Consider the following 21,715-nt stretch of genomic DNA (forward strand, 5'->3'; position numbering starts at 1 on the left):
TGTTTTGGGTTAAAGCTATATGTTTATTGTTAAGCTTGTTGAATAACTTCCTGATACTAAAGACAAACCATTCTGTAGAATGATGCATCATAGTTTAAAATGCTGCATGGTAGCCTCTGGTAGCCTAGGATATAGCCAAGGCCTATAAGTGACATCACGCTCTGTCTGCCACTCGTTGTCTGTAGGGGAGCGTACCTTTGTTCCCCGGGTCCTATGTTCCCAGGGATGGATAACTGCACGGGCCTACCGGGCCCAGGCCCAGGGGCCCAAGGGGTCAGGGGGCCCTGAAGCCAGGTCAGACATGATAATCATCCAAATATCTTGCATCTTGACCTGTGCTGTGCCTTGATTCAGTGCTACCAAAAGTCCGCTTATCCTCTCTGCCTCTGTGCTGCTGTGTGATAGGGGGAGTGGCTACGGCAGAGCAGAGTACCGCTACTTCTTGTACCGATATATTTAATGATATCTTTTGCATTACCTCTCCAAACAACGTCAAACTTGGCACTGCACTTACTCATGCCAGTAGCAAGACACCTGCAAAGTTTGAAATCGAACAGACGAACAGTTCAACAGATATGTGATTAACAGACACACAGGCCTACACAGACAGACGTTCCTGCAATTTATAGATTGACAGATGTGAGATTTTTCATCCATCCAGATAGAACACTATTTCAGGCTTGCGCCAGTGTTTCGTTCTTCTTCCAGTTTGATGCCTGTTGCTATTCCAAAGTCTTTCATTCCAGAAGTATCATTGAGTTATGTAAAATATAAATCAAGCTCTTTATTTGATTAGATATTTACAATACAAGGTCATAGAGTAATCTACAGTAGCAGTTGAAAATGCTTTGATGTCCTTAAATCACAGGGAAAGCCCCTTTCCCCTGAAAGTAGCTGCAAACAGTGTAAAGAAAACATCGTCCACAGTGGACAGTATTTTAAGGAATCCTGCCGAGGGACATAGGGATAGGAAGAAATAGGGATTCGTGTGCATGATTTCTTTCATTTGTGTGCACAATTTGTTTTCCACCCTTCATTTTCAACAATCCTCCTAGGCATCCAGTAAAATGCAATCCATGTCCAGTGGCCAGTGGTCTGCCATCCTGTACTGGGCTGGGAAGAAATAACAAATTGTAAAAGAAACATTGTATGAATCCTAATTTGGTGGGCATAGATTAAAGAAACCATGTGCACAAAGTCCTATTTCATGGGCACAGATACTGGGACATGGAGACATGGGTCCTATGATAAGGTCCTATTTCATTCACACAGTATAATGCGTACAATTTTTTGCCCACGTCCCCTACACGGTTCCATAGTACTTTCTTGTAACATATTTTCCGTTCAAGTCACAGACAACCAGAAGCCCATATACACTTTCTGTCAATGATATATTAAGTTTCCATACAAACCCTCTTTGTAACAGGTAGAGACCAAATACCCCCTCATCTTACACCTTACCCCCCAACCCCTTTCAAAAAAAGGCATTTAAAATGTAAATTAAGCCATTTTGCAAAAACAAGACTGGTGGTCCTTATTATTATCAAACAAATTCAATGATAAAGAGATACACGTAGAATGGTTTTGCTCATAATATTAATTTTGACTGAGTTGCCCAGATTTTCTCTCTCAGGCGCCAGACCTGCATGAAGGGAACAATGTTCCCAGTGGCCACAGGTGTGTACACCAGAGGCATCCGCTCACCTCCCTAGCAATATCTAAAGGGCAGTACAAGAACACAAGGTGGCAGTCCAACACAAAGGGGTAAACAGAACAAGAACAAAGAAAACAACCATCAGTTTTCCGGTCTGACCGAGACCAACTCATGTCTTCTTCCATTTGTGTTTGTGGTGACGCATCCCCCCTCAGTTATTGACACAAGATTGTCATGGCATTTTTTTTTCTTTGGTTTTCTTTTGCTTCATACTTGATGCATGGCGAGTTTTTTGGCTTGCATGTGTCTGCCTCAGTCTCCAGTGTTTTTGGTTCTAGTTCTGCAGGGGAAACAAATAACACATAAATCATCCGATCATATACCATAACCTAATAGACCTCGCCTACAAAAAGTACCCAAAGCTGCCATCTTTGCCCATATAAGGAGATCTGGGTGTTAATCGAAGCTTACTACTACCTATGGCATGTTGCGCTTCAAGTTAGCTCTGGGGTAGCAAAAATCAAAGTTCGCCATCTTAACGTACCGAAGATTACAGTACCCGCTCGATGGCACACGACAAAAGAGTGTAGAGCAAAACGTCTGCATTGCAGACTTCATCCCCGCAAGAGTTTAACAGGTGTGGTCATTCAAAACCCCCATGTTATTTTCCCATAGGAAAAAGGATACGGAAATGGGCAAAGCAAAATTGGATTGTGCCTTACGTGACCTGAAATAAACTCTTTGAGGATATGGGGTGGTTATGTTTGGACAACTTACTGTACAGCTCTCACTTAGAAAGTAACTACAAAAACATTTACTGTTTTACTAGGGGGAAATATTCTTTAAAAATAGAATTTAAGAAAAAGACTTTCCCACTCCCTCTCCCAGCAGTGCTGCCCAGTACCTTTCCACTGCCGTCCCCTCCCTCGGGAGACGAGCCCTCCTCTATCGTCCGAGCTGCTCCCTCCTCCACCTGGGGGCTCTCCTCCATCACCACCTCCTCAGGGTCCAGCTCCTGCTGCTGCTGCTGCTCCTCAGCCTGCACCTCCACACCTGTCTCCACAGGGGCCTTCTTGTCAGTGTCCTGCCCACCAGACGCGGCCTTCTCCTGGGCCTCGGCAGAATCCTTTCCTCCTTCGCCATCTTCCTCCGAGGTTTCCTTCACGATGGAGGGTTGTGGGGAGGAGCGGCCCTCGGCGGGCGTGTCGAACACGTCGGCGTCGTCTCCATTGGGCTCGCCGGTGGGGGAGAAGTCCTCGCTGGCCGACTTGCGGTGCTGGCGGGTGGGTGGCCGTCGCTTGAAGGAGAGACGGGCCCGACACTGTAGAGTGGGAAGGAATGGGACAATTTAATTGTGTGTGTGTGTGTGTGTGTGTGTGTGTGTGTGTGTGTGTATAAAGGGTGTGTGGCGTAATCCACTATTTACTACTTTTTTCAATACAACCCTGCACACCACACAGATTACCATTCCATTCTATTTTTGTCAGCGCCACTCAATAATCCACTGTTTATGGAAAGATTGTCAAATTTTGGCTTGGTGTGTGTGGGCAAGTGACAGATAGTGTCTATGCACGCAAGTCAGAGCCAATATATGGTGAGCTTAAGTCTGTGTGTTAAAGTGTATTTGTGTCAGAGTGTCTTTGAAGCATGTGCAATGCTGTAACAAATAAGGAAAAACACATTGTGTTTGTGTGTGTGGGTGTATATGTGGTAGGAGTTGAGTGTGAGAGACAAGGGATATGTAGGCCTTCAGGTGTTCATCTCAGGGATAATGTCTGAATAGTGCTCTATCCTCCAAATTTGTAAAGTAGGTGATGGTACAATCAAGACAATACCTTGCTGTGGTCTTGTCATTCATTTTTTTACTGACAAACACTTTCCCTGTACGTTGTTAATACCACTTTAATGCCTCTTCTGCAGAACTGAACAGAATACTTTAAACAATGCTCAGCGTAACAAATCCGTTACTTACAAAACTGCGCTTGGCTGACCATCCTAAATAGCTTACAGTGATCAGAGCTTGGGTAAATTGAGGTGACAGTGAAGCAAGCTTTTCCACGCTAAAGTGGCTTCAAAAAGGATGAGAGTGCTTGCAAACACCAAACACAAGTTGCCTGCGAGCCTCCATTTCACATAATCAGATCGGCATTAACCCGCCACCCCCCTGATTCTGCTCAAGGCATTAGTTCCTGCGTACGATATGTGGACACAGTGCAACATGCTGTCATCTCTAAAGCATGATGTTGGGGGCAATCTACGGCTACTCCGCCGGCGGCAGCTTCGCTGTTTATTGGGGGGCCGTGGAGCAGGGAGAGCAAACAGATGGAAGTGGACTGTGGGCCGCATCGGAGCCAGATGGGGGCCAGATCCGTAACAGGAGCCGTTTAGTCTCTCTGGGCCTTTGGAGCAGCAGGGTATGAGGTGGAAACAGGTTAAGTGGATTACAGCTCCAATCCCCTGGTTGCTACTGTGCTCAGGCGCACTGCAGGGGGCAGGGGGGGCAGTGGGGTCAGCTTAATGAGGACCCTGTTTAAGTCCCCGGACATAGGACACCCACTGCACAGCACGTGTCTCAGGGTGTGTGGTAACGTGGAACGGGCCAATGGGGTTGGGAATGTGGTGTTGTTTTGACGTCAGTAGTCACTTCAGGAAAGACCCTGACTCTAAGCATTTAAGCTGTAAACTGTTATGGTCTATGCACGGATAATTACATAATGGCTAATACCAAACCTGAATGAATAGAATTCAATTAGTCATTGTCATCTAATGAGCTATGCATCTCCAGGGATGATCATGGATTATGAAGATGCAGGAGTAGATCCCCTGTGTGGATACACAATATATCTAAGCATTTTCACATTGAAATCAATACTAATTAGAGCTGCAAATAAAACTATCAGTATCTGTCCTCCGAATGCAGCATGGATCCCAATTCCGGAGGCCTATGCAAAGATTGGTTATACAAGAAACATGTATCTAACTAAATAACTATAACAAACACTTATAGCACTCATAACACTTACATACAGTAATATCTTTGGTTATATTGAACCAAAGGTAAGTGCTACCTATAACAATCTCCAAAAATGTTTTGCCCTTTTCAATTCTTTTTTTTATGATATAAGCCTACATCATTAAATCGGCAGTATTTGGTGTGCAAGTTCATCCTGGTCTGGCCGCAGTACTTCAAGTTGGAACTACCGCATCCGCCCAGCCTTGGTTTAGGGCGCGACACCCAATTGACATTGTCATTGAGTGCACATTTGTGTTTCTGTGTGTGTGTGTGTGTGTATCTACAGGCATTAACCTTGTTGATGCTGGGCAGGGGCGTGCCCTCGGCTGGCTGCTCGAAGCTGATGGGCACCTCTTCCTCGCTGGCGTGCCGCTGCGGTGGCGGCGGCAGCCGCAGCGTGGGGCTAAGGGGCAGGGGGCTGCACGGCGACGTGGGACCGGCGGGGGTGAATGGTGTGGCCTGGAGCTTCACATCTGGACTCAAGGCAGTGGGGGACAGGGCCAGGTTCGCCTGCACAGGAAGAGGGGAGGGGAGAAAGGACAGAGAAGGTCAGGAGAGAGGCCATCTTGGTTTTCATGGACAACAGGTTACACAGTAGGAGCGTACAGTCTGGACCCAGAGCTACGGGAAACAGAGAAAGAGATGGAGTCTGGACATTTACATCTACTCATTTAGCAGACACTTAATTCAGCAGCCCAGCGCCTTAACACTGCTCGTGGCACCAGATAGGCTACTGGACACCAGATCCTGCTCCCGAAAACATTAAATGCTTTACTACCGAGCGTGTGCTATATCTGGTGTGCAGACTCTATCCTTCTTTATTGACGTTCTCCTGTGTCCAGCACCTAGAGTGTAGCCGTGTTGGATGTGCCTGCTCTTTGTTGACTTTTTCCCTTTTGCCTCCGGAGAGCAACAAAAGAGGACAGAGGTATGAGGCAGGTGTTGGTAGGGGTCAAGGACAGTTCAAGGCAGCAAGAAGGCATGTTTATGTATTGTTTTAACACACGTAGGCAAGTAGAGAGTGCAGAAGTCAGGGCCGTGGAGGAGAGCCAGCTTTGCGCGTGAGAGAGGGAGTGACTGAGAGGAGAATAGGAGGAAAAGGGAGTAAGACAATAGGCAGTAAAAGTCTTCTGACATCTGGATGGGTGAGTATTAGCACGGTTGGGGAGCAACGTGGGAAGTCTTATGTGTTTAGCTTGTTTATATTACAACAATCCATCCGTGGGATGGGATGCAAGATATGCTGGAATTTTCACGGCTTATCACAAGTTGTTCAGCCTCCTTTATAGGCAGCATTTCTTAGCAATAACACAGTGCAAATACTGTATATGGCAATGAATACACACACATTTCACATTTTACAAAAAGGCAAAAGCAAAACTGAAGATGAAGATAAATAGGCAATGCAATAGTCAACAACATGTTTTCTGTTGGATTTTTCACTGGAGTGAACACAGAATACCAATGATGTGTTGGCATTCATGGACAAGTAGGGGAAAGGCACTCTCATTTGGTCACGCTAGCAAAAGAAGCGAAACATTGCTCCAAATCAAGAGACGTGAGGAACAATAATAACAGATGTGAAGAACAATAGTGAGTCATCACCCTGATCTCTCGCGCTATTTAATCCTAATTGACATTGAGCTCACATAGGTATGGCATCTCTCTCCTTTCCCTGCGCACATGCAAAGGCTGCATGCAGGTCGTTGTGTACAAGCTGTGTTCAATCAGATTAGGTAGTGGCCTGCTTTTCTTTCCTTAATATCAGCTGCGCCACCAGCACTGACCCAGGCTCTCCTACGCTCTCACCTGCAGCAGTCACCAGCAGGACACACAAACAATAACAAAGCACAGGACGTGTCTGGCGAGTGGCGAGTGGCACACAAATGCATACATTTGGAGTTATTAGGTTCTTCAGCGCTTCAATCTTAAGTAGTAGAGAAGGCTTGTGCCTTTGTTGAACAATAACACGCAAATGTGTTTTCTGCTTGACACAGTATTATGTTTTGGCTCTATTCTGCACAGATACACATTGAACTCCACCACCCAATCATTAAAATCCCAGATCACACAGAATCTATCTACCCAAGCTAGCAGGCCTATTAGCATGAGGCTCCCACCACAGTGGCTAACATCCAGAGCCAAATCCAGTCCTACATGTCAGGGTGTGTCAGCCCTGCTCAGGCCTGGAGCGAGACGCTGATGGTGTGGAGGAGAGGAAAGGAGAGGAGAGGTGAGGCCCCTACCTGTACAGGTGAGAAGAAGAAGACAGAGAAGCGGCAGCCCTTCTGTCCCATAGCTGAGTAGTGTGTGCCCTGTGTGCCACTACTGCACTGCCCAGAGAGACTCCGAGCTGTTTCCTCACAGCTCGCACTCTCACTCAGGGCTTTGTCCGTTATCCCATTAGCTTGTGAATCTGAGCCCCAGCTTAAGGATATTCAGGGATGGGAAGGGGGAGCAACCCCACCCTTCTCTTTTCCTCTTCCTCTTTCTCTCTTTTCTCTCTCTCTCTCTCTCCCTCTCTCAGTATCTGTCACACATACCTGTATGACACATATCATTGTAGTACAAGCAGAAGTCCACTAGATGGCAGCATATCATCTGAAGGGGAAAAAAAACTAACACCCTACATAAATTCAGCCGCACAGCCTTGGGAGTTGTGGTCAGGGTGTGTTTTTACAGAAGTGAAACATTATGTGCGCCTAGGAAGACTAGAACAAACCATATTTTGTTGTAGAATGTGTGTGACAACCATATAAAAATGTTCCACTCAAACAAATGATATATGTGCCAGTGGTCACACACAGTACCACACATAACAAACCAGACACAGATACTGAGTATACTCTAATAGCACTGACAGTGCCCCTAACCCCTCCACTCCAGTCCTTTCAGTTGGTCTGATCTGTGCAATGGGTGGAGGACACCACCAGACTTCCTGTTTCCACAGCACCACAAGAGACATCTCTGTCAGTCACAGTTACATTTGCTCCATTAGCTGTTTGTGGTCTGAGGTGATCCACCCAAGCATTGCTTGTATGTGATTCAACTCGCATCATACACTGGGTCTTTTTTGATCTCTCCTTGAGTATGACTAGTGTGTGATGGGGTATGTTCAAGGTGGCACTGAAGAGGTCAATACAAAAGGCTTGTAAGATAATGTGCATTTAGCTAGCAGGATGGAAAGTTGTTACCTGGATTTTCTCAAACAGGGGGGAGATCTTCAACTTTCCCTTTGGGGTGGGTGAGAGAATCGCAGGTCTCTAGGGAGCAATAAAACAGAAGCAGTAATATTGTGTTGTGCTTATATTTCATAATAATGATTTCATTTGCATAATAAGAAGTTGCACAGGGGCAGTATGTGAATGACCGACTCTGTCCTAATCATCTCTTGGGCAAATGTCCATTGTGGCTGTCTTAAAGCAACACCAAAGACCTTTCCCTCTGTTGCATGCATGCTATTTGTTTATCCAGCACCGGCTTTGCAAATAACGATGTCCATAGACAAGGTAGAATATGTTGCACGATTTATGAAAGTACGATGTATTGCGACATCAGATGCAAGTCAAATTTGTAGTTTCTTATGTCTCATTCCATCGAACTACAGATCCGCTACCCGATCTGGCAAACTTACATAATGCGGTTATAGCCGATAGAGGGCTGTGAAGCGAATGCAGAAGTGCCGTTCACCCTGTTACAAGTTGATGAACCACTGAAACGATTTTGGAAAAACTCTTTGGTGTTGCTTTAAATGCTGCAGGTTTCACATTCAGCTCAAATCAGGCTGACCACAGAGCATCTATGCATGACAGTAATGAGTTGTTGTTGTGAGAGACACGTCTCACCTCTGGTTCGCCGTCACCATCTTTCTTATGGAAGTTCAAGGAGCACGGGGGCATTTTCCTGATAGGCCGTTTCTGAAACACATCAGAGACAGATGGACATGTCTGAGGACGCTTCCTCAAAGCCTCACACCCGAAATGACCACAATCTGACCACCACAATTATTATTCTTCCTCCGTATACACCCGTACTTTCCAGCATCCCATCTGGTCATGAATAAGGCCACTGGTAGCCTTTTTGTTTTGTTTTATTAGGTATAATATTGTAAATGAAGATTTCAGATGCAAAACCTTCTAAATCCATCTGACCACTTTTCTTTTAAATGAGCATTTTTTATCAGGCATTTTAGAACATCAGCATTTTGATTAACGTATATACTATGTGTGGAGAGCATTCACTCACCATCATTACCTCATTTTTGATGGAGGTGGCGTTTAGATGCTTTTGCATCTAAACTCTTCAAATATGGCACCATACATAAAGCATAAAGCTGATGTGAGCGTTCTGCAGTGACATGTGACACTTCTACAGTGCCAGCACAGATGCTCACCATGTCTGCCGCACATGCTATTCCAAATATGGGCATTTTCTAATCTACAGATCAGCACAGGCCTAAAAAACTCGACTGAGTATGAAGAAAAACTGAAAGAGGAGGGGAGGAGGGAGAGGGCCAGGCATCTGTCCATTGCCATGTCATCTCTCCATGTATCTTATACCTCGTCATTCGCTGTAGGCATTGGCAGAGGGTGACCCTTGAACCGCCCAGCCAGCTCTGCCACCGATGGCTTGACTGTGCATTCCTCCTGCAAATTAAAAAAAAAAAGAAATTGAGTATGGAAGATAGAAATAGAGAAAAAAAGAAAGCATTACAGTTCTCAGACAATGACACAACACATTATGTCAAATGAACAATGACATGAGCACAGTCAATGAGCCTGCAAGCTGCCAATTGGTGATAGCACATCTGAGATGATTGACAGCAAAACAGCACTCTGGCGTAGTGTTTTCAGAATCCTCATCTCAACGTCTTTGCAATCCCATTACACACACTGTAAAGACTTGGGCACACAGCCAAGCTCTAAGCATCTTTGCCCCTGTTTGAATGGGCTTCACAGTTCATGAATAATGAACTATCTCCTTTCAGCCTCTTTTGTTTCAGAGAGAGCTTAACTCCTCGGGCTGTGTGTGTTTCTCTTGGATGAAGCTGGTGCTGAGTCCAACATTACTGTGGCTACTCTAGCGTTGGTCCACAATAGTTGGACTATGCCTGGGGAGTGGCATGCGATCCCTCACAAATCCTGAAATAACCCTGGACCACCCTGGACCACCAACCGTGCGAAAGTATATAAACAGGACTAGGAGTAAGAGAACATAGATTTATACAGAGAAACCTGCCCAACACACACACACACACCTACAATCCCTTCCCTCCCACACAAATGCACTTCTAAATATACACTCTGAGCTATGGCTGCATCATATTTTACCACCATGTTGCATTGAAAGCTGTTATGCAATGAAGCACTTCCTCATGTGGCCAGCATTCGTTTTTAACAGTGTTTCCTAACTTTTCACAACAACAGGAAACAGAGGAGGCTTATAAAGCGTGTGCTTGCGATACCAGGGCCGAGCGATACCAATGGCAATGCACGACCAGATAACTGGAGAACAGCAAGAGACAAGGGCCACACAACCTGATGTGTATGTCTGCTGGTGTCTCAGTCAAGGGGAGTGGGGGGGAGATGGGGGTAGCCACGGGGTTGTGTTGACACACAAGTCTGACTTTGATGTGATGGAGAGATCGTTTGGTTGGAGGTTATTTCAGGGGACATTAGCAGAGTTCATCTGGCCTAAGAATAAAATGAGACTGGACTCCACTCAACTGTTGCCACCCAGCCCATTTCTGGGAAATGATGGAATGCCAATTAATGAAAATATTGAACTGTCCTCAGTAATCTATCTCAGAGTTGTTGTTGCCCTCTTGACACATAGATGGCTGAGGAAGACGTCCATGAGTCTCGTCTGACCAACTGTAGCATGCAAGACGTTCTGGGGCCACAGCTGCTCTGCATCACACACAGATAAGCACACACACACATGCGCACGCGCACACACACACACACACACACACACACACACACACACACACACACACACACACACACACACACACACACACACACACACACACACATGCACACACACACACACACACACACACACACACACACACACACACACACACACACACACACACACACACACACACACACACACACACACACACACACACACACACACACACACACACACACACACACACACACAAACATGAGCATGCCACAGACTCTGACACCATCCCACCAGGGAACTGCTCTTGCAATTTCATCACATTATCTCTGACTCACCCTCCCTTGCGCTCTCGCTCTCTCTCCTCCCTGTTTCTCAACACACGTTTTGTCTCGTCTTTTAGAGTTTCCTGCCTCACGCGTCTTACATCATACAACGTTAACTCTTAATTCGTGTGATGGCCAGAGCTACATGTGAATGTGATGAGCAGAGCTAGTTCCCTTGGTTCTCTACATGTGAATGTGATGAGCAGAGCTAGTTCTCCAGGTTCTCTACATGTGAATGTGATGAGCAGAGCTAGTTCTCTGGGTTCTCTACATGTGAATGTGATAGGCTGGTGAAGTGTGTGCCTGCCCAGTTTAGGTCATGTGAAACTGCATGGGTTCAGGGGCTTTCCCACCAGCAGGGTCTGTTACTACTGTTACTACAGAGGGCAAACGGCAAGCCACACTCACATTCACTCTCAGTTTTAGCTTCTCTCTCTCTCTCTCTCTCTCTCTCTTTTTCTCTCTCTCTTTCTCTCTCTGTCATACTAATGCACGCATTCTCTGACTTTTACACACTTTTTCACTCTCTCACCACAATGCACTGCATGCTATTCCTCTGCATCTTCCTCTCTCCCTCCATCCATTCTCTCTCTCTCTCTCTCTCTGTCAAGCTGAAGCTCCCACACTGCATTCTTGCTCACTCTCGCAGATATACACATTCCACAGTTTAATAACACTCTTTATTTTCTCGGTCGGTTTCCTAACACAGGCTGACCTCCCACCCCCCAACCCCACCACTCTCCCACCACATCACCCCCAACACCCCCACCCTCCATTCTTGTGCTCCCTCCACACTAGTTTATTACACCAAGATGGGTCCCTGAACTACTACGCCCTTCACCCTCTTTGCTGGAGCCTAATCACCCCAACCCCACCCATCCCTCCCCTTCTCTCAGCCTCTTTACCCTTCTGGGATCGCCCACCCTCTAAACTTAAAAAAGAAAAAGAAAAACATCTTCTGTGTGTATCTTGTTGGTGCCTGTAATTGTTCCACTGCTTCCTGTTTCTTCAAAACAAGTCTGTTGTTGCTCTTCAGATTGACAATGTCTGACAGTAGAGATGAGGTCTAAGGTCTTCTGCTATTTTGGGTTTATGAGTAGCAGCCTAACATGATGAGGTTCTGATGACACACAAACAACTAACACATCCTTACAAAGTGAAAGCACTTTGGATGTATTATTATCTGATTATTATATAAAATAATTTGATATTCAGTAACAAAAAAAGAGAGAACAGTTCACTAATGGAACAGAGTGAGTTGAAACCAAGGGAGCCACTGGGACTAGGGAGGAGTGGGAATGCACAGGTCACAGAAAGGGGAGGGAGAGATACTGTGTGTGTGTGTGTGTGTGTGTGTGTGTGTGTGTGTGTGTGTGTGTGTGCATGTGTGTGTTTGTGTCTGTGTGTGTCTGTGTGTGTGTGTGTCTCTGTGTGTGTCTGTGTGTGTCTGTGTGTGTGTTTGTGTCTGTGTGTGTGTGTGTGTCTCTCTCTCTTTCTCTCTCTCTGTGTGTGTGTGTGTGAGAGAGAGAGAGAGAGAGAGAGAGGGGAGATAGAACACATGTGAGCTTTACTGAGAAAGAGCACACTCTATTTTAAGGTCATTTTGGCCTGAGAAAAGTCCTCAGGGCTATTCAAGACGTCTCGGCTGGCTTGCTTGTGACCACACATGTCCATGGAGAAAGAAGTTATTCAATTGTCCTATGTTTTCCTCATATTTTTATGTTTTGGAAGTGGCACTCTACTAACAAAACATGACACTTCTACTCACTTTCACAGGTATCTGAGTACACATTGTTGATGGATAATTGTTGTAAGTTATTTTTTATTTTTTAAAAAAGAACATTTGTTGTATGGAAAAGTAGGGCATCTCAAGAGAGATTCTGTCCTATCATGCTGTGTCCTGGGTCATATAACTCCCATCACCACCACCAGTTGAGTACGCCTCTGTTATCTGTATGTGGAAACTTTCACATGACAGGAAGTGTGTGTGTGTGTGTGTGTGTGTGTGTGTGTGTGTGTGTGTGTGTGTGTGTGTGTGTGTGTGGTACAGATATGACACAACAAGTTGATGGTGCCCAGTGCTGTGTGTGAGAAAGTCAGAAAATTACAGCACTGACGCCAAGGCCCTTGAGAAGTCTGTGGTCCACGTATGCCAGTCCGCTGAGCTACTCTGACTTATCATGCATCTGTTACTGTATGTGTGAAGAGGATGCTTCTAAGGACCAGTTATACAAGTGTTTTTTCTAGTATTAGTTGTCCCTGGGAGTCAAACGTCTGACCTCACTATGATTACGACATGTTAACTTGAACAAGGATGCACAGAGATATACAGGGAGAGCTGCACTCGGAACATTGGATTATATCTGGAAACTGGCTTGATTCTTATCGTTCATGTTTCCCAGAAGTGCGGCTCCAGCTATGGCGCAGATTTGTGTTTGTGTGTGGCGTTCCATGTGGGAGACGTGAAAGGCTTTTCTTCATGTGCTCTTAAAGAGCCCAGACAGGAGAGTGGTCCAGACCCACCCTCACAAAGCCGACCATTGTCTGTCTGTGATTACCATCACTGGCATGAGGGGGACTGGAGGCCAGCACATGATACCATTGAGCGTAATTCTTACCCAAACAACAGCCATCCCGGGGGCGGATCTGGGCCTATTCTGGGCCAAGTCTGACCCAGTTCTGTTCCTGTGCCTGTTTAAATCTGGGTAATAATTTGCATAAAAAGTTGCTTCACACACAAGTTCAGCCCTTAGGAGCCTGTGAGAGTGATGCCTGGAGCTCAAGCCTACAAGAGAACCAGCTCAGGTACTGAGAACAGTCCTAACAGGTTTAAATACACAGAGCAGGAAAATGACAAGCGGCCATTTAAAGGGGAAAGCTGTATAAACGCCTGTGGAAACACAGAGATCCCATCCCTTTTTTTCCCTTGCTTGTTTTGAAATTGCGCGAGCCGGTCTCTTTAAGTCTTCAGGTCGGGTTGTTCTGCCAGCTATGACCCAATCAAAGCAAGAGCAAGCGTTTGCACCTACAGCCAAGTCCGGGCCTTGTTAACAGAGAGGAGACAGCCAGCAGCACGGCTGCACCTTTCCAGGAAAACATGATGTGCCCGAGATTGACATCATCACTGTGCTACTCCCTCAATCCTTTTCCACAGCCTCCAAGAAGCCTTCTCAGAGAGCGGAGAGAGGGAGAGCAAAAATACAGGCAGAGAGGGAGAGAGAGAGGGAGAGAAAGAAGAGAGAGTGGGAGAGAAAGAGAAGGAGGGAGGGAGCGTGGAGAGCTGTTTGTGTGCTTTACCACATGTGCAGCTCAGCTCCTGACACACACACACACACACACACACACACACACACGTACATACACACACAGCACACATGCACACACACACACACACACAAACACACACACACACACACACACACACACACACACACACACACACACACACACACACACACACACACACACACACACACACACACACACACACACACACACACACACACACACACACACACACACACACACACACACACACACACACACACACACACACACACACACACACACACATATGGGACTGCTCCTCCACTCAAGTGGGGAGGAGGAAACTTCCACTCCCATCCTCCACCCTCGCCCAGAACATCTGCACACAGCATAGGCACTGTGAGCACACAGTGGTGGGTCTGACGGGGTGGTGTGTATGTTCACACACACACACACACACACACACACACACACACACACACACACAAACACACACAAGAAATAAAAAATAATAACGTTGGAGTAAACAGCACTACTTGAAAGTGTGAGCATGTGTGCATGTATGGATGCCAGGGGAGAATTACTTTAGGTGGAGGTCCTGAAATACCAATGCAACCCAAGGCTCTAAAAAACAAGCTTGTGCACCACACGTTTTAAGAGGTCTTGCAGTGTCTCTTCCTGTGGCTTAGATTAAAGATTGATGAATGTGGTAACTGCATAGGGCCAAACAGGAAGCTTTGAGACGTCAAGTAAGTGTATGGAGCCGTTTACTCTCTCTCTCCCTCGTTCTCTCTTTCTCGGGTTCTGCATTAAGTATAGATGGTAGAAGGCAAAAAGCAAGTTATGGCCTGTTTCTCTGGAATGTCAGGTGATTTCTTATCATCATACTCGCCCTCATACTTGCTGGCTGCAAGGCTGCCTTTAGATCTTTCCCATTATTAATTCAAAGACACTACTGCCGCTGTGGTTGCATCCAGCACAAAAGAAAGCCATGTCTCTGTGGATGGTGCTAGCCATGCTAGTCATGAAAAAATCTGTGCGGTCTTGAAAAAATCAAATATAAAGCACAATGGACCCAAAGCTTTCTCTCTGTGTTTATACTTTGCATGCCTAAATGCCTCTCATAACACCCCCCTCCACCACCACCAACCCACCCCCAAATTCTCAGCCATCCTGCTCAACAGCCATGCATACTGAGTAAGCCAATGCGCTTGATTAATATGACCTTCTGCCCCAGGTTCTCCTCGCTAGGCTCGCTAAGGGGAGAGGTCCTCATGGGCTGATCCCCTCCGCCCAGCGCCTGGTAATCAAAGGGAAGGGAACCATCTGGAGGCCCCAGGATCACAGGCTGCCGAGCTGAGGCTGCGCAGGAGCGGATCCCCGGTGGACGGATTCATCCAGCAGGATTAGTCGCCCCACTCCGCAGCTCATCTGCACCACCACGAGGCTTCTGGGTGGATGAGAGATGAGAGGCCTGTGAACGTTTGGGGGATCATCCCTCCGGTTCATCTCCATCCTGCTGCGCTACGCCTAGTGTGGCCAGAGCTGTTTCTTGAAAGGCCGGACGTTTTGTGGTTTGTTGATATTATAGGGCTGAGTGTTACGGGAATGTGTGAAGGATCATCCTGTGTGACCTTCTGTATAGAATGTTCTTTTATTGCCCATAAAATGTTCCTTCATGCTCCTTTCATATCCATAAAGTTGTGTTGCTATTTTTGATATAGTTGTTTAAGGATTTAATAAAAGAATTGGGTCCATGATGTCAACTACCGAGTCTGTTTTATGTTATTATGACAACCACTGTTTGGAAGCTCAGACCATGCTAACCCTCTGGGCCTGCTAACTGTGGGCATTTTGCAATGTTGACATTCAACGTGTTGACTAACATCTAAGCAGCCTAAGTTCTCCCTTCGATTGTTTATCCACATCCCCTTGAGTGTTATGTCATCTTGTCATCTAGTCTATCCCCTCGATCCATATTCTGTCTGCTTACACTCGCCACGGCAACCTGAGCTCTTCACAGCTGTCGCCGCGGTGCGCCTCTAGCATCAGGTCCCCGTTAGGTCTGTCGCACATAGCTGGCATTCAGGAGCTAATCAGATTGCATGCCAGTGCTGCCACATGCCAACCCACAGCGTGGACACCACACACACACACACACACACACACACACACACACACACATTTGAAGTGGAGGCATGCTAATTACAAAACTCAGGAGCATGTCGGACACTTTCTGAGCATTACTTCCCAGAACACTGATCTAGGATACAAAAGTGTCATCACTTCCTCCTGTCTCTTACTCCCACCCATCACAGAACAGCTTAAGTAGTTTGCCAGCTGGGAGCACACCACGGCATACATCATTTCCTTTGACATGAAATAATATTGGTACTTCCACCGCTGACATAATTTGCTTCACTGTACAACAACAGTGAGGGCGTGTCTTTTTCCGACATGACTGGGAGGGAACTGAAGAGGTTCCGTTCTGGATGACGGGCTGATCCACTCCGGAGTGACAAAGCCCAGAGTTTACTTAAGACACTATCAGCTCCAACCCCACCCCTGCCCCCAAACCAGCTGAGTGTTAAGACAGAAGCTTGGGTGAACACTAGGTGTGAAGAATTGGAATTATGCCTGGAATGTACATTATTCTCTCTGATTCACGCCTTATGTTCAGCGCACTTACGTGCGCCACTCGCATCTGGAACGCATGAACAGCCAGAGTTCCAGCCCAGTTTGGGGCAGCTGGGTCGTCACCGGCTACATGAGATCTGTTTTGAGGGGTAGTCCCTTGTGTGCCACTCTGTTTGTCCCTCGCGAGTGCATCCCGGCCTCATTAGAGGCCTCATTGGTAAGGACTGCTAGGCAACAACAAACACAACAGATAAGACGCGCATGTTAGGAGACTCCCACTCGGGTTATTCTAAAATCTAAATGCACACTGGTATCTTGTCAGTGGATTTGGCCCATATGTGGTAAACAGGTTTTAAAATAAGGTGTGAGGCCATCTTTTTTTAAATTTAATCAGAACAACAGCCCTTGTAATGAAACAGGTTTCACTCTCAACCACTGCCACTTGTGACCATCAGCACTTAAAACTGGAAGCTGCTGTGTGGTCAAGCTCCTTAAGACAAACGAGTGGCACTTTCGAGTTCTCAGCTCCCTCACCCGTCACTACTATAGCTTTTGCTTCATAAATCAACTCTTACAACTTCTGAGCAAAGTGTCTCATAGAAGTCTCTCGTGCTAGAAATCCCTCAATATGCTTGATTATGAAACCTAAATCAGCTTTTACAAGTAAACCAAACAGGCAAACAGGTATGTATGGAGAATCTGTCAAATCCAAAAGTTTTGGCTCTGTCACAGACCACTTAAGAGGTCATAAGTAACCACAGACACACTTCAACTTGACATAATCCACATGGGATGTGATGATCTAGGGAAAATAATAAGCCACTCAGTTTTCCTCTCAGGTCTAAATGCCAAGTTGGTGACAACATCACTTGAAGCCACACCAACTGGTTTCCTGCCGCTATAAAAAGCTGAGGCGATCGGGGGAATGTGAAGAAGTGCATGTCACTCTAAAAAAATTTTACAAACACATCTCATTATGATCCACATGTGCTCTTAATCAAGTGGCCGCGGTTTGGAGAGCAACAACAATTATTTCTTTCATTACCATCTGTCAGCTGTCGTGCCATCGTCTTCCCTCATAGTGACGGTTTTGATTCTGATCGTAAATAGTAGAGTTGGGGTTTTGCCCACTGTGTTTACTCTGCCCTAAGTCCTCTCATTAACGCTTCCACACAGACATCACAGTAAGCTTCCCTCAGGTGATGTCTCGTTTACAGAGTGGGCGCATCATTACTTGTAGTTGGGTAAGAGACAAGTAACAAACCCTCCCTCACTGGACCAGAGCTGGCCTCAGCGTTTGGCTTTGGGGTTTTCTTTACACTTACTATGGATTACATAATAAATCTGGCCTCCATATGCTTGGCAGGCCGTTCCCATTCTCTCACTGCTCCAGTTACAGGCTGTTCCTCACTGCTGACGAAGCTGACGCTGGCGCTGACGCCGACGCCACTGCTGCTGCACCCCTTTTTTCCATCCTCAAAGAGGCCACCCCCCTCCTGCTCCCCCACTCACTCTCTCTCTTGCTGCCTTCTACACACACACACACACACACACACACTGTGACACTTTTAAAGCTTTCAGCGGAGAATAGTGCGAGACTAGTTTACCTAACCCTTCTTCTACACATTGCCTTCTACACATTCACACACACACACACACACACACACACACACACACACACACACACTCTCTCTCTCTCTCTTACTCTCTCTCTCAATGGGACTTCCAGCCTTTCACAGAGGATGGTCAGTGGGAGGCCAGTGGTTCCACTTGCTCTGGGAGGATGTTGTGATTTTTCCCGCTGCACATTCACACGCCGCCCCTTGCTTTTGACTGCCGGGCTGGAAATAGCCCCACTCATCGCAAGCATTTAGCACTGGGACTCAATGATTCTATAAATAATATCAAGGAGGTCTGTCTCTCCCCCCGTCTCCCTCAAACCACTTACATAGACTATTTTTTCTAAGCATAGCATTATCAACAACAACAACAACAAACAATGGATTTTACTTGTTCAGCCTTGACATTGTTCAATGCAATCTGCTTTTGTTTTTAACTCTGAGGATAACTATGAACAGACAAAGACTTCTAAGCATCCCATTCCTGAAATTACCAACAGTTCAACACAACAAAAACAAATATTTCAGAAGCATTTATGGGCACACGTGTCGTTTCACTGCAGCCTTTAAGAGAAGCGCTTCGAGAGAAACATGGCGTAAAACAGTAACTTCACCAGAAGCGGAAGTAAGACCACAGAGTCTGCTGAACGACATCCTTCATGGTCGTCTCACTGAGGGCAGGCAACTTGAGACAAAAAAAAAACCATCAACACACTCCATTTTTACCCATAAATCTGGTCGTTCAGCGGAATCAACCACATGCACATGGGCTGTGTGGGTCTATTCTATTTCCTGTCTCTCACTGGGGCTTGGCCACATAGTTTAGTCAAATGAAAATATTATTCAGGTTAGAGGTGCAGCATAATACAAACAGGTATGTCCTTTCTGGCCAGCTGCTTCCACTCCCAGACAATGTTGAGGTCATCATCCACACAGTCCACAGCTTGTACAGCAAGTGTGCAAGGTCATCACTAGTATACAAGAGGCTTTTCACCATGACTTTTTAGATACACTCACAGTTTTCCTTGTGGCCTTACCAAAGTGTCTCTTTAGCATTGACCTTCTCCTTGATATTCCATCTAAAATGTTTCTGTTTACCACTATGATCCAAATCTATCAATATTATTAGTAGAGAAGACACACCACAATGTGTAACAGTTTGATCCACTAAAAGGTCGAAATTTAGACAGTATATATATATTTTTTTTTAAAGTTTGCAAATTGAGGGTATGGCAAATTGATACAAGCACTGGTGCCGTCCTTCTTGTGGTGACTCTGTCAATCAATGCTCCATAGTGCATACCAACTACACTATAGCTCCCCTGTGACCTAGTCACTTGACTTTGTTTTTCATTTAAATCTATTAACCAACATCACAAGACACCAAAAAGCAAACTCAATGATTTCCTAAGGCATTAGTATTGTTTAAGATCAATCCAAAGAACTGGAAACAGTGGGTCATAAGTATAGTGCTTTAAGCAAATGTTAGATTATGAATACTTTACATATTAAAAGATAAGTCCAATCCTCGAAGATAAGAAAGACATAACTTATTTATTTAGTAAAACACGTGCTTATGTGCATATCTTTCGTGCGCGCAAAAGATCACGTGACTAGATTCGCTGTGCTACAAATGTGAATTTCTTTTTTCTCATTGGGCTCGGACATGATGTAGGAAACGACATTTATTTGCTAAACAGTTCCGTTCAGTAACTACCCAGTCAACCTTTCATTGACAGTATATCATGTCATTGATAATTTCAAAATGTTTTGTACCTCCATCCTCAAAGTAGCTGTCCGCCCGTCACTCCGTCTTCCCTCTCGCTGTTCCTCTGCTGTGTACTGTTGGCTGTCAAAGTTTTCGAAGTAGCTTAGGCTAGTCTTTGGGCGCTTTCTCACCCCAGTGCAGTTTGCGAGCTCCTGAAAGTTGCCTCCTTGAAGAGCGGCGCGGTCAATGTTTATATTTGGAAATGGGCAATGCGTACCCAGAGAGCCGGAGTCAACAACAGTACCAACCACACCATGAGTATAATTGTGTGCGTGTGCGAGAGAGAGAGAGAGAGGCGAGTGTGTATGTCTGCGTGTGTGCGAAAGACAGAGGCGTACCCGGAGTAAGCTTGAGTGAACTGTGCATCGTTATTACATCGCACATGCCACTTGCGCAACAGCCTGGTGGTTTCTGAAGCTGGCAGAATTGCGGAGTTTTGCTGTGCCTGACATAGCAGCAAGAAGGTGTGTGATCACAATCTTACAGAAAGATGTGTGTGGTCACAAAAATATCTAAGGGCTATGTTGACTTTTAACGTTTCCAGCGTTGATATGATGGTCTTGTGAAGAAATGACTTTTAACTGTAGGCCTACAGTATTGGAATTATACAGTGCATTAGAATAGGTTATGATAGAATGCTGACATGTGATTCTTGAGGTAGGCTATATCAGATAATATGTTTCTTTAACTTTGCACAATCCTTTGTTGATACACTCAATATATTCAATGGAATATTTACACATTCTTACAATCTTGTAACTTGACACAGTGTCAACATTTACAAAAGAAATAATGGAGGCAATCAAAATGGGTTGGTTAAAAACACAAAACTTAAGCTGCGCCTCAGTGGCACAAGATAAGGTCCTCAAAAATGTGTTAGAAGTTTTTCATTTCCTATCTTTTGTTCTTTCTTTAATTCCCTTCCTTTTTTCATTCCACCACATCCACATAAGGCAGGAAATAATGTGAATACTGATGAAGAAGCATTAAAAGCAAATCCTGTGTCTACCATGTGACAACAAAAAAGAGATCTGCATAAGAGATCAAAATGAAAGTCAGAATTTTGTCACCACACAGCTGACTCACTCTGTTTTGACCTCCTCACACAAGAAGACAAATCCACAGGATTTGGAAAGGTGTCTTAGTTTTTGTTCATTACAAAGAAATAAATACAATCCCCTGTGTAACCTTGTCCTCGTCAGCTTTATGAAATACCAGCTTAATTAATTAATGACTATGAGTAATAGGCTACTTATTTTAAAAATGGTCAGCACTCAGACTTCAAGTTCTGTTCACAACTGAAGTAGGCCTAAGACACTGTAGGCCTACACTGAAGAACAATGGCTTCACTTCAGAAGTTACTTCCTTAGCGGATGACTGAAATGGGGTCTTGAACGGATGCAGAGACCCTTCCCTTCTCTTATCTGGGTTTGCATTGAGATTTTTCACATCGTCACGTGATAGCAAATTGTGACCCGATGAAACAAACAAACAAACTCTCTTCCAAGATTTATTTTA

The 21,715-nt window shown here is 45.4% G+C and overlaps 1 protein-coding gene across 1 annotated transcript; it reads right to left on the reverse strand.

Moving 5' to 3' along the window:
* Positions 1–764: 764 nt before the first annotated feature.
* Positions 765–20,611, reverse strand: zgc:153184 (uncharacterized protein LOC751652 homolog). Its single transcript, XM_048265313.1, has 7 exons — positions 20,206–20,611; positions 9,227–9,313; positions 8,513–8,584; positions 7,862–7,930; positions 4,962–5,177; positions 2,559–2,975; positions 765–1,994 (listed from the first exon to the last, which is right to left on the reverse strand). Exons 1-7 carry the CDS (start codon positions 20,209–20,211, stop codon positions 1,989–1,991), a joined length of 873 nt encoding a protein of 290 aa, XP_048121270.1. The 5' UTR covers positions 20,212–20,611; the 3' UTR covers positions 765–1,988.
* Positions 20,612–21,715: the final 1,104 nt, after the last annotated feature.

Source organism: Alosa alosa, chromosome 15, assembly GCF_017589495.1.
Source record: "Alosa alosa isolate M-15738 ecotype Scorff River chromosome 15, AALO_Geno_1.1, whole genome shotgun sequence".
NCBI classification, from domain to species: Eukaryota; Metazoa; Chordata; class Actinopteri; order Clupeiformes; family Clupeidae; genus Alosa; species Alosa alosa.

Coding starts and splice junctions, on each gene's coding strand:
- zgc:153184 (XM_048265313.1), bottom strand. Junction 8,585..9,226: donor TGCCTACAGCGAATGACGAG/GTATAAGATACA, acceptor GATGTGTTTCAG/AAACGGCCTATCAGGAAAAT. Junction 5,178..7,861: donor CCCTGTTTGAGAAAATCCAG/GTAACAACTTTC, acceptor CTTCCTGTGCAG/GCGAACCTGGCCCTGTCCCC.